General features: G+C 37.1%; 1 protein-coding gene across 34 annotated transcripts in view; it reads right to left on the bottom strand.

Moving 5' to 3' along the window:
* Positions 1 to 12,948, bottom strand: part of LOC141390590 (uncharacterized) — a 158,166-nt gene that overhangs the window by 59,853 nt on the left and 85,365 nt on the right. For 22 of the 34 annotated variants that reach the window (XM_073963684.1, XM_073963566.1, XM_073963743.1 and 19 more), the window contains 3 exons: positions 12,441 to 12,546; positions 11,667 to 11,794; positions 1,912 to 2,028 (listed from right to left, as the gene is read on the bottom strand). In XM_073963684.1, coding sequence (XP_073819785.1) covers positions 1,912 to 2,028; positions 11,667 to 11,794; positions 12,441 to 12,546 — 351 coding nt within the window. Of the gene's footprint in view, positions 1 to 1,911; positions 2,029 to 11,666; positions 11,795 to 12,440; positions 12,550 to 12,948 lie in introns of all 34 variants that reach the window. The other 12 variants (XM_073963674.1, XM_073963617.1, XM_073963614.1 and 9 more) reach the window with 1 other exon arrangement.

Genomic DNA, 12,948 nt, shown 5'->3' with positions numbered 1-12,948 from the left:
TGCTACCTAGCTAGTGAGAGATCTAGAACATCTCAACTGACAAACCATTGGTTCCTGCTTCCTTATTATGTTTCATCATCATTCTGCCCGGTCTATACAGATTCAATACCATAATCATTGGTTCGGTGGTATGTTCATTATCGGTACTACTGGATGCCAAGAGCTTGGAAAGTATTCTTTGCTGTTTTTCTATGTCCAACATACTCGATGAGTGCCTTCCTTATCACAGTGCGCCTGAACTAAATTTAAATGAAAGGTGCTTACACCTGGGAAGTTTTTGCGGATTCTGAAACAGCAATGTTCATAGATGAGAAAATCAAAAAACTGGAACAAATCGCTGGTGGGATATTTAAATAAATTTTTAGGTTTTTTTTTTTGGTTTTCACGATTTTGCTTGAAAACGGCAATATCTATTGAAACGGGGCTAATGAAAATGTTGTAGCTGTAAAAATTGTCTACAAAATTTTGTAATTCTTTCCTAGGATGTACAATTTTTGAGATATATAAGTTTAAGGTGGGAAATACCAGTCATGACATTGTTTTATAAAAAGGCTATACAGTAAATCCATTGTCCTAATTTGAACTTATGTATATATCTCAATAACGGTAAAAACTACGAAGATATCACAAAAGTCAATCTTGTAGAGCATTTTCACTGCTGTAACATTTTCATTAGCCCCATTTTGATAGGACTTGCCGTTTTCAAGCAAAATCGTGAAAAAGTAAAAAAATCCCAAAAATGTGAGCTTTGATTTATTTAAAAACCCTTCGGCGTTTTAGGTTTTTGATTTTTCTCACCTATGAACATTATAGTTTCAGAATCAGCAAAAACTTCCCAGGTGTAAGCTCCTTTTATTAAAAGTTGGTTAAGGTGCACCGTGATATATTACAACGTTATCGATTTTTTCGATAACCATGTGGCCTTGTCTATATGGTAGGTAGTTGGTATGTTCCAGAACCTTCAAGAAGCTACTAAATTTTACTACGATAACATTTTTTTCCTTTATGTTATCGGAAAAAATAGTAAAAATTAGTAGATACTTGGAGTTCTGGAACAGACCAAATATGTGACGATGCCTGCTACCATGTACCTCACCTCTGCGAAGCCTCAATCCGTTGCCGGATGTTTAATTTCAGGGAGACTAATGATCTGTTCATCCTGGTGTTCGGTTTGGCCATGGGCGCAGATAAGACTAAAGTTCAGGAATCCAGGGGGTTAATTTGTTATTGTTTTTTTTTTTTTTGTATCCATGAATTCTCCCATCAAAGTAGGAAAGAAATTTCATGATCTTTGAAGACTCCCCTTCCATTGTCAATACATACTTCTTTTTTCCTTTAGTAAACTGTGAAATCAAACAGCCGCAGGCAAAGGTTTTCTAATATATTTTTTCTTGCAAAGGAAATATTTATTATTCCTCTAGGTTACCTCTAAAGGTCCTCTACAGCTAATTTAGTTTTGACAAAAATAAAATCCAATTTTTCTTTCCACCAAAGGTCAAAATACAACATCTCTTTTATTACCAAAAAGCTAAACCAATTTACATTCTAAATTCATGTTACGTTGTTGTTGTTCATGTTCTCTTTACTTTTCCAATAACAATTTACATAATTCTGTTAAATTTCCACATCTAAAATGGTTGTTGGCTTTAACAAATAAAATGGTTTCTTAGAATTCAAATGGAAACTAAAGCAGAAAAGAGGATATTCTTTGGGGATATCGATGATGGGTAGAGCGGGATAATTCAAATTTTCTGTCTAACGCACACTCACTTTACATACACACACTTACACAGTTGTATACTTGGGTAGTGTACGAGTTTTTTTATTTCTTTTTGTAAATATTCTTTTTTTTGTTTTTGGGGTTTGTTCGCACTTTTATGAGGCAAACGTAAGGATTGTACGTTAACATACCTGTTTAGTTTCCGGTCCATCCACTTCCGTTGGTATAGCAAACGCCCGTCCATTGGGCACAGCTGGGGGACCCTCAGATTTGCTGCGCCGTGAAGGTGTGCCATTTCGTTCTTCCGACTGTAGGGAAATGAATAAAAAAGGATAAAAATTCACATTAACATCATCATCATCATATAAAAAGGAAACATCATGCATGCCGTGCACACACACACACGCGCCACTCAGTCGCATTTGGCATTTTCATTTTTTGTACTTTTCAAAATTAGCCTTTTCACAAGAAATAAAAACCATGCACACACATGTTAAGTATGGCAGGCATTTAAATTTGCGATGTAATAAAAAAAACGAGAAAAGCCCGGCTTCAACTTTTTGCACATTTAAAAAGCCGTGTCCTTTAAGTGTTAACAAGGCATAAATTTCACAACAAATTGCGAACATCAACGAAAATTCCAATTCTGTTTATGAAAAGGCAAATTTGTGGGAGTGTGTGTGTGAGAGTTGCAGAACCAGGCACGCAAACCATTGACGTGGTGTTCCAGACGGACGTGCCTTTATGCCATGATGGGCAATAAACACAGAGATATAGGCTTGAGGCCATTGCAGAGATGCCCATAATGAGACAAACCCAAGAGCCACCGAACCATAACAAATTACCATGGTACATAGTATGTGTGTACATGTATGTCAACCTATTCATCATTTTGCTGAATTTCGAAACTCCTTGGTCCCCTTATTAACAAAAATAAAAACAACATATTCCATCCACATCTAGTACTCAGGTATGGCTTTCATTTTTGTTTTGCAAAGTTTCCATCATGAACAAACACAATATTGCATGATTTACACTAAGTGAAATTTAGTTTTAATATATAAACTTTTATGTTTAAACTAAAACTTTTTGTTTGAGAAAACAACAAATTCACTAAAGCAGAAAAAATGACATTTCAATAAAATAACCACATTTACAATCTATGCCACAATTCAGATCAGTTGAGATGTGTTTGTTTGTGGAATTGGGTGAGGTTAGAAGTTAATGGATTCTAGTAAGTCTTGGCATACTTTATATACCACTTGTTTTTAAAGATATGAACAATGAGTATACGGTTATTATATTTTCCCATTTATAGAAAGGACATTCCCCAATATCTTTCTATTCTAAAGATCGATATTTTTGTCTGACAAACACATACTTTTGAAATTTTATCAATGTCTAAAGAATGCAGGTTATTGGTATTCTTTAGACATTTACCCCTCCAATTAGCAAACAACACCTCCTTGAGGCAACAAAGTAAATAACGCTCCTCATTTAAAATGCCTCCATATTTACATGCATAATTAAAATTTCTTACACAAATTACATTCATTAGAAATGTCGTCGTCAAAACAAACAAAAAACACCTTCAGTTACTTTTCTCTGCTGCAACATTCAAATTCTTTTCAAACTATTCTCAACGAGAATGACAGTTAAAGGTAATGTTGATACTGATAATGATGGCAGTATAATATCTCATTCAAACTTTTTTGTATTTGACAACTTTGCTGCAGTTGAAAAGACCTCAAGCCAAAATAACACTCTCCTCATAAATTATGAAAAACAACAACAAAAGCAACAATACAAAAAAAGAAAACAAAATAAAGAAACCTAGACTTTCCTGTAAAATGAGATGCATTCTTGAAGAGTGAATGCTAAAAGTTCTTGAATTGCCAACAGCTAAAAAGACAAAAACACACAAAAAATAAGAGAAATAAAACAACAATATGAAAAGAAACAAAGTAAAGTAGCAACAACAACAATAACAAAAATATGACAACAAACAGCAACAGAAATAAATCATAAGCGCAAAAAAATATTTGTAATAAAAACAAGTCTGAATAGGGTAAATTTAGGCCGAATTTTATAGCCGCTTTACAAGGCTAGTAGAATGCCGGATAATTCGCAATCTAAGGACAGGCCATTTTTACGAAGTATGGCTGTTAGAATGCGAAGAACCCGCTTTAAGGGACCTGCTGTATATAACAAGTTATTGAAATTTTTTATTTAACGGGGTACGAATTATCGCGATTATACTGTGTATGTGTGCAAACCACTATAAAACCTATATCAGTGCCGTCCATAGCAATACAAACAAAACGAATGCATGTGTGAATGTATGAGTGAAAAAAGCACAAACCAAATGATGTTTTTTCTTTGGTTTTGTTCACCTGAGAAAGAAAAGCAAATGCAAAGACAATTCAGTGGGATCGCTGAGTATACTGTCTTTGCAAAAAAGAGCAGCTCTGATCTGTATCTATCCTTTACTCAAATTTCCCAATCCAATATTGTATTCGTTAAGAGCGAAATACGCTGACATTAAATTTGTTCAAGTTACATGTGCAACGGCAACCTTAGTATACCACCTCTCTTCTCTAAAGTGAAACGAATTAAAAATAACCATTGTTGAACATTTCTTTGGAATGAAAATAACGAAAACAGACATAAATGCGGCAGTAGTTGTTGCAAAAAAAATTAGGCTGCACTACCGACGGCATTAAAAATGCAAAAAAACAGCAACAAATGAAATCTTGAGCACAAGATTTCAATTTTTCAAACGTATACAGAGATGTAGCCTACATGATATCTCTGCGTTGTCTTATTATCCTCCGTGTAGCGTAAACACACAAACACTCACTCATTCTTAAATTCATTAAAATTCTCACATTACAATCAGTGAAAGTTAGTCGGAATAGATGATGCTACAGTCTCTGGTGAAGGATAAACGAAACGTCGTTGTTGGATGACTGAGCGGTTGAATGACTGAATAATCTACGGTTTCTTTGCTATGCACAGTGGTCGCTGCCATTGGCCAAAATTCAAAAAACGGAAGTAATTTATTTTGAGTATAATGTGTACCCATTAACTCTTAAGGGGTTAAGCTTTTTAAAAATTATAATTGTCACCTCTTAATTCTAACGGTACGCTTCGAGAATAGCGTCGAACAAGAGACAATGTAAGTAGTTGCTTTCTTTTGTGAGTACAGTGCAAATCTTAAGTGAAAACTACAAATTAAAACAAAGATATGTACATTTTATAATGGCAAATCTCGGTGTAAAAATTGAAAAGCAAGATACTAACTTATTTTTTGTGCAGTAGTTTTTATACTAAGTTGTTGTGTATGATATGAAAAATGTGTGTTTTCCCAGTGGCTTTAATAGTGCTAATTCGTAAGTAAAATTGAATTTCAAGTAGAGTTTTAACTACATTCCCCCCTGAATCCTCCAACGGGATATTTTTTATATTAATCTTGATGGTCTCAAGATTCTTAAAACCAAAAGATGACCTGCAACTTTTTGCAACTTTTCCTGTTAGATGCAAAAAACTAAAGTGACCTCGTTGCAATTTGTTCTGCTTTTTATTGTACCAGTGACATATAATATGTGGTGTTGTTTTATTTATGTGTTTTAATGTTACAGTTTTATTTTTTAACCCTTTATATGCGATCAAATTTGTATAATTTTATTTTTTAATATTAATTTGGTTATAGGCTCAACTTGCAAATGAGAAATTTCTAGAAGTTATATATTTGATATCACTGTGCTACAGTGAAAATTTGCAGGGGTTCTGACGCATAAATTCGGAATTGTGGAAGTCTATGGAAGACTAAAATTCCTTTGGTTTCTTTGAGTCACTTCGTTTATTGATTTTCTAACAGTAAATGTAGTGAAAAACGGGGTTTCTTGGATTTTCAAAAACGGACATAACTTCTTTTTTCCACCACGGACTTTTACAGCTTTTTTTATTTAAAAGGTGAAAATCATGTCTTTCGAACAAGCCATAATCTTTAAAAATCGGATAGCAAATTGTTAAGTTATAGTGATTTAAGTGTGACAAAAAAGCATTAAAAAAAGGAAAATGTTTTTCCTCGTGCTCTAGGCTGCGCAGAAGACGCTTATTTGCGAAATTATTTACTCTTATCTCGAAGGAAATTTAATTAGCTTTACAAAATGGGGGAAACCAATGAAATTAGAGTCTTCGTGTAGAAAGAAAAGGAGACATATGTATGTGTTTTATATACAAGGCAAACGATTATTATATGATTTGTACTGAGAATCTAAAATAGTACAACTTCGGAGGTATTGATTTATATATACTTGTTTTGGGAGGTACCTTTACAAGTGGACTACCCTTAACGGTGGAACTATTTTGGTGAGATTATTCTTTGTCCTCCAAGAACCCCAAATGTCAAAGTACAGCACAATCAGTCGGGAAATGCGATGAAAACTCGCAAAATATATAAAATTTGGGAGGTACGTTATATGGGAGCTATACCCAAAAATGGACCGGTCGCGGCCATTTTGTTGCATAGTTATTTTTACGCCCATATGGTGCTACAACCAAAGTTTCTAATCGATATCTGTACTGGAAGTATTTTTGACCGCTGTTTCCACATAACAACGACCAGTGTGCTATGGGAAAATATTAGAATTTAAATTTCTTAACAACACAATGCCAACACAGTAACAGAGTAAGAAGATGACTAGGACGATGCCTTAAGAAGAGATTACCGGTGGGAGAGAACACTGTTGCAAATTTCTATAAGTACAAATACAAATTAGATTTAGATTTCTGTTTGCTACCGCCTCTTGGGTAAGAAATTAAATTCCCAGTAGTTATACTATTTGGTTACTGTGAATTAAACAAAGCATGGACAATTCTGCGGATCTGGAGAAGAATCTTGGAGTAATTTTTGGGTGCCCATGATCCCTGAATGGGTGACGTAGGGGATGGAAGATACCAAGTCCTGACCGGTTTTAACATGGCAAAGCCCAGGATTTATCTTGGTCCCTCTTTCATCTCAAGTGGACACTGACCTCCCCGTGGTGTCACCTGAGGAACTGCCTTTAACACCCGTTAAAGGTAGTGAGCTAACATGTGCCGCGCGTTCACCCATAAGAACGTTAAAAACTTGGGTTTGGGCGTCGGGTTAGTAACCCTCCCCTAGAAAAAAACAGCCTACTATGAAAAAACGGAAGAAAAGAAAAACGAACCCCTCTAAAGTTGACGAACCCCGCAAACGTTTTAAGGAGCATGATCTGCGAATCTGCACCTCTTTATAGAGGAGGTACAGTCTTCGCATTGGCAGACGTACTTGAAAAGTACAAGGCCGATATTACTGCCATACAGGAAGTACGATGGATTGGGAAAGGCGTCACAACAACACCTAAAGGTGACGCACTATATTATAGCTGTCATGACGTAAAGCATGAGTTTGGTTGCGGATTTGTAGTTAGTCGGAGACTAAAACATCTGGTATCCAGCTTCACCCCAGTGAATGAAAGACTTGCTGCAATTCGAATAAATGCTAAATTCTTCAACATCAGCTTTATTTGCGCTCATGCTCCCACTGAAGAAAAGGACGAACAGACCAAAGATATATTTTACGAGCGCTTAGAAGAAACAAATGACCGTTGCCCTGCCCATGACATTAAAATTATTCTAGGCGATTTTAATGCCAAAATTGGAAAGGAGAATATCTTTGGCCCAACAGTCGGGAATTTCAGTCTCCACAGTGAAACATCTGACAATGGTATGAGGCTGATAGACTTTGCAGCTGCAAAAAAAAAACATGGTAGTTAGCAGTACCAGATTTAAGCATCTCGATATTCATAAGGGCACTTGGCTGTCTCCTGATCAAAGAACAAGTAATCAAATTGATCATGTTGTGATAGATGGAAGACATTCATCGAGCGTGTTGGATGTACGATCGTTCCGAGGCGCAAACATTGATTCGGACCACTACCTTGTTGCAGCATAGATACGTACCCGTCTAAACGTTGCAAATAAAGCACGAACAGACACAACGCGGAAGTTGGACATCGATATGCTGCAAACACAACAGATAGACACAGCATATTCCACTTAACTAGCCCAATTGCTTAATGAGAGCACTCCTTGTCCCGATAACATAACAACACAATGACAAAATATTGCCCACTCCATGCAAACAGCCGCAAAATCCATACTTGGATTCTAGAGACCATCTGGCAGGAAGAACGCGTACCCGACGATTGGAATATGAGCATCCTGTGTCCTGTCCACAAGAAAGGAGATAAGACTGTATGCTCCAACTATAGGGGCATAAGTCTTCTCCCTATTGCCTATAAGATAGCGTCAGGGATATAGTGCGAACGACTAAAACCAATGGTCAACGAAATAATTGGACCATACCAATGTGGCTTTAGACCTGGCAAGTCCACAATTGACCAGATATTTACCCTGCGGCAAATCCTGGAGAATCCCCAAGAGATGCAGATCGACACATATCACCTTTTGGTCGATTATAAAGCAGCTTTCGACAGTCCCCTCCGAATAAAGGTTTCCATGCAATGTCTGAATTTGGAATCCCCGCAAAGCTCATCCGGCTTTGTAAGATGACTTTAACTGACACTAGGCCATCAGTTAAAATTGGAAAGAATCTCTCCGAACAGTTCAGTAACAAAAGAGGTTTCAGACAAGGAGACAGACTTTCGTTTGACCTATTCAACATTTTGCTGGAAAAGGTAATACGAGATGCAAATGTCAAAAGAAATGGCACAATTTACACCAATAGCCACATGTTACTTGTTAATGCTGATGACATAGACATCATGGGACGATCAGTAAAGGAAGTAAATGATACCTTTAGGAAGATCGAAGCAGAATCTGCGAAAGTGTGTCTGGTGGTAAACGGCGAAAAGACCAAATTGATGGTGTCGACGCGAAAAGCGTCTATAGAGCTCGGACCAACTGTGGAAGTTGGTACCTATAATTTTGAGGTAGTTAAAGACTTCGTCTACCTCGACACTGCCATAAACACAACAAACAACATCAGTTGTGAAATAAGAAGAAGAATTGTATTGGCCAACAGATGCTACTATGGTTTAAGTAAGCAATTTAAAAACAAAGCCACATCTCGTCAAACAAAAATAACACTATACAAAACGCTGATACTACCCGTGCTAATGTATGGCTCCGAAGCATGGGTACTTGCGCAAGCAGATAAGGGAGTGCTTGGTGTATTTGAGAGGAAAATTCTTCGAAAGATGTACGGGCCGACTTCCGTTGACGGTGAATATCGACGTCGTGTGAACCACGAGCTATATCAGCTATACAAAGACATGAATATAGTTAAACGTATCGAGATGCAACGTTGGCTAGGCCATATCATAAGAATGAGCGATGATGAACCCGCTAAAAAGCGTATGAATACATGCCACATGGCGGTGCAGGCAGGCCAAAGAATAGATGGCGCAAACAAGTGGATGAAGAGATGACAAAGCGTGGTATTCCAGAAAGCGAAAAACAGAGAGAATTGGAGATCTTTTCTTAGTTCGGTCTATGGAACAAATGTTCTGTAATGGGCCAACTATGTAAGTAAGTATCCATTGAGAATCCGGTATCGTTGAACGGTGTCAGTACCAAAACATATATCTATACATATTTACAATTTTTCGCATTAAACTTTTGTGCCTACTGAGACCAGCAATACCAAATTACCGCAATTTCGATTCGGAAATATGAAAAAACCCATAAAATAGGGAAGGGTAAAAAGGATCAATATTAAAACGTACTTCGACAATTATAGAAGAATATCATAGTAGCGGAAACCAAGCTCAACAACAACTGCAACTTACAGCTGCATAACTTTCAATACATGTAATGTGTCAGGTGTGGAACTGCTGAGATAGAGTTGCTTATACAGGATAAAGATCAAACATTAGCCCAGAAGGGTATAGCGCTGGTTGAGCAAATTTATAGATCTACATATTGCAGGGTCAATGAAGATGTCCCTACCAGAATTAGAGGAGGGTTGCTTAGTTTGCCAGACATTACCACTGTGTCACCTGGTCTGACAAATGACATCACCTGGAAACTTTTCGTTTCTCTTGGGTAGAACCATCTTCCTACATATAATCGTCGCCAACAGCAGACCGACCGACTTCATAACTTCTGAACGCCGCACTTTCATCATGGGGAAGCTAATTGGCCTAGTTTCACCAATTCATACGGCATTGGGACCGTTATGTATGCGGATGATGGTACGATATTGGCGTCGGGTATCTCGCTTGAGAAATATGCAAATATCTACCACAAAGTTTACGACAACTCTGTCCATCAGACGGACTGCGAAGACGAAGATAAAGCTGAATGTCCTGGTCGATAGTAGTCGAATTCCGATGACTAACTTCCCACCAAGATTCTTGGGGTAAAATTCGACACGCCATTCGCGGAAGTCATCTATATCTATCTGCGACAACCTGAGGTGTAGGAAGAAGGTTCTCAAGTCCCTGCCCAGCAGCACTTGGGGTGCCGAAAAAGCATGCTCGTTCGTCACATATAACGCCATAGGTCGGCCCTCGAACATATGATCAACGCGATGGAACAGTATTCAAATCTGTCAGAACACCGTCCTGTGAACTGCAACAGGGTGCCTCCTCATATCATCTGTGCTTGAAGATTCTTCCAGTACTTGCTCGGGTGTTACCTTGAGAGTCGTCCCAATCAACGCGTGGTAGATAGGACTTCCTACCCCGGCATGTCCGCAGAGATCTTCATGATCTAGAGAGAAATCCAACAATATAAGAGGGATCACCTAGATCAGTAGACATATAAAGCAAGTTAAGCATTCACACAGTTGCAATTGCAGATGCATACCCCATACGTTGCAGCTGAAGTACGTCAACTTCCACGACAAGCCAGAGTAGATTTGGATCAACTACGTTTAGGATGACACAACCGTCTAAATTTGTATAGGACAAGGAAGCGGTGAAAATCGAGCCTCCCGATTTAGAAGTTTTTATTCACGTTTTTTTCTTTTTTTTGGATATTGTGGTATATAGCAGCCAAACCATTGAGATTTTCGATTTAACACTAAGACAAAAATTGTAGTCAAGACAATAATTAAGAACTCTTTAGTACATCGCAAAAGCATTGGAAAGCTCCTTCACGCAATTTTGGCCATATGGATAAAAAATTTCAAGTCAAAATCGGGAGGCTCCATTTTCACCGTAAAAATTTCAAGTCAAAATCGGGAGGCTCGATTTTCACCGTAGACATATGGACTTTTTTTCTTAGTACAATACCAGGAATGAGAAACTCGAAGCGCCTCTTATGATGTTTAAATCGCCCAACTTAATATACATAGTATCACTTATTGGGTCGGTTAATGCATGTCCGTCCGTTCGTTACCACAGTACAGGTGACATTTATAGCCAGATTCACCTTAAAATTGGGGAAGATCAGATTTGACTATAGCTCACGTAAATATTTTCGGCCGATTACATTACATGACCCATTACAATAAACTTTTAATTGTGTGATGGAATTCGGACTGTTCAGATTTGGATAAGTTTGGCCGATTTCATGTATTGGACGCACCAAACACAAAATTGGACATACATTCTGATGGAATTTGGAAAATGTGACGCAATTCGGGCCAAGAAAAAATTCGTCGGCCCGCCTGAATTAGATTCTATCCTTACTGTTACGATCTTAATTCCCAGAAGATTTCCTCATTTCCGAAAGTAAAAAACAATATCCTAAAATACAATATCCTAAAATTTCATTCCCATGCCAATGACGAGTGGTGTAACTAACAAATCCCCGTGGCAATAATAGCTTGAGTGAATGGACCAACAAGTATATACTTACACAGATATGAATATAAATACATACAGATTTGTATATGCCCTTGTATGACTATTTAATTATCTATGAACAAATGCATGGAAATACTTACTCTGGGCATACGATTTGCGGCATTGTTACGCGCATCTGTGTATTCGGAACCTATAATGAACTCATGCGATTTGTAGGCCAGTTCTGGGCATTTTTTTCTACGTGGTAATGGTGGTTCGTTCGTTGTACCTGAAATGAGAAAAAGCAGAACAAAAGAAAAAAAGAGAAGTGTAATAAAAGAAAAGGAAACATGACAAATGGCCTGAAATATAAAAAATATGCACACATAGTACATACATCCAAAGAAAATGAGACGAAGAACACGTGTATTTTATTTTGCACGAAAGTCTTATAAAAACTGGATCAATCAATCAATCTACAGTCAAGCCTGTCTCAAAGTGGCATTTGAAATTCACAACAATTATTTCTTTGTTCTTTGGAAGGAGGTGCGTATATGTGACTTTTTTCTTTTAAGTTCGTCATAATAATGGATACTCATATTTGAGAGAACTTTCACTGTACATATATGTACATCGGATAAGTGAAAAAGAACATATTCCTTTTTAATTTAATTTTTACCATCGGAAAAAGTTTCTACTGTAAAAAATGGCATTTTTGTATTATATAAAATTTAATTCGACAAACATACAAGTGACCTCTATGTCTATTTTTACCCACATTTTTGATATGTTCTATCTAATGTGCCCAAATCTCAAATTCACAAAAACTCAACACTCGATTTCTTGTAAATTAATGAAGCCAACATCATCTTCTGTCGACTCATCTAATTCTGTATTAATGTAATTGGACAAGGGATGGATGATCTTGAACTTACCCACAAATTGACTTGGATTTGGCGCTGGTGCTCGCCGTACCACTTCTGGCCTTGAATTACCAGTGAACTCATGCCAACGATAAGTGCTCCTATACTCCGAGTGGAGCTGCTGGATCCAGTCATATGAAACGAGAATAACAAGAAGAAAAGAAACAAAAATACATGAAAACAATGCAATATAAATCTATATTTATTTTTCTCACAAAAAAAAAATTGTTCATGGACACCACCGTTCGTTCTTACAAAAACAAGGTGTGGAAATGAAAGAAAGAAAATAAGAAAACTTATTTCTACAAACTATGTGTGGTGGTGGTTGTGTTGATGTATAAAAGGACGTTTTTATTTTCTTTGTATTAAAAGTGTTTTAGTCTTGGTCTCGTCTTCAGTGTAGTTTAAGCGAAACAAAAACACCAAGGGTCGAAAAGTTAAGGTTTCCTTTTTTATATTTGACTTGGAGTCCAAGCAATTGTTGGGCAAAAACTAAAGGCCATTCATTATAACTTTGGGA

This window comes from Musca autumnalis, unplaced genomic scaffold (genome assembly GCF_047663935.1).
Source record: "Musca autumnalis isolate F117 unplaced genomic scaffold, ASM4766393v1 scaffold_1, whole genome shotgun sequence".
Taxonomy (NCBI): Eukaryota; Metazoa; Arthropoda; class Insecta; order Diptera; family Muscidae; genus Musca; species Musca autumnalis.
This window is presented reverse-complemented; position numbering and strand designations above follow the sequence as displayed.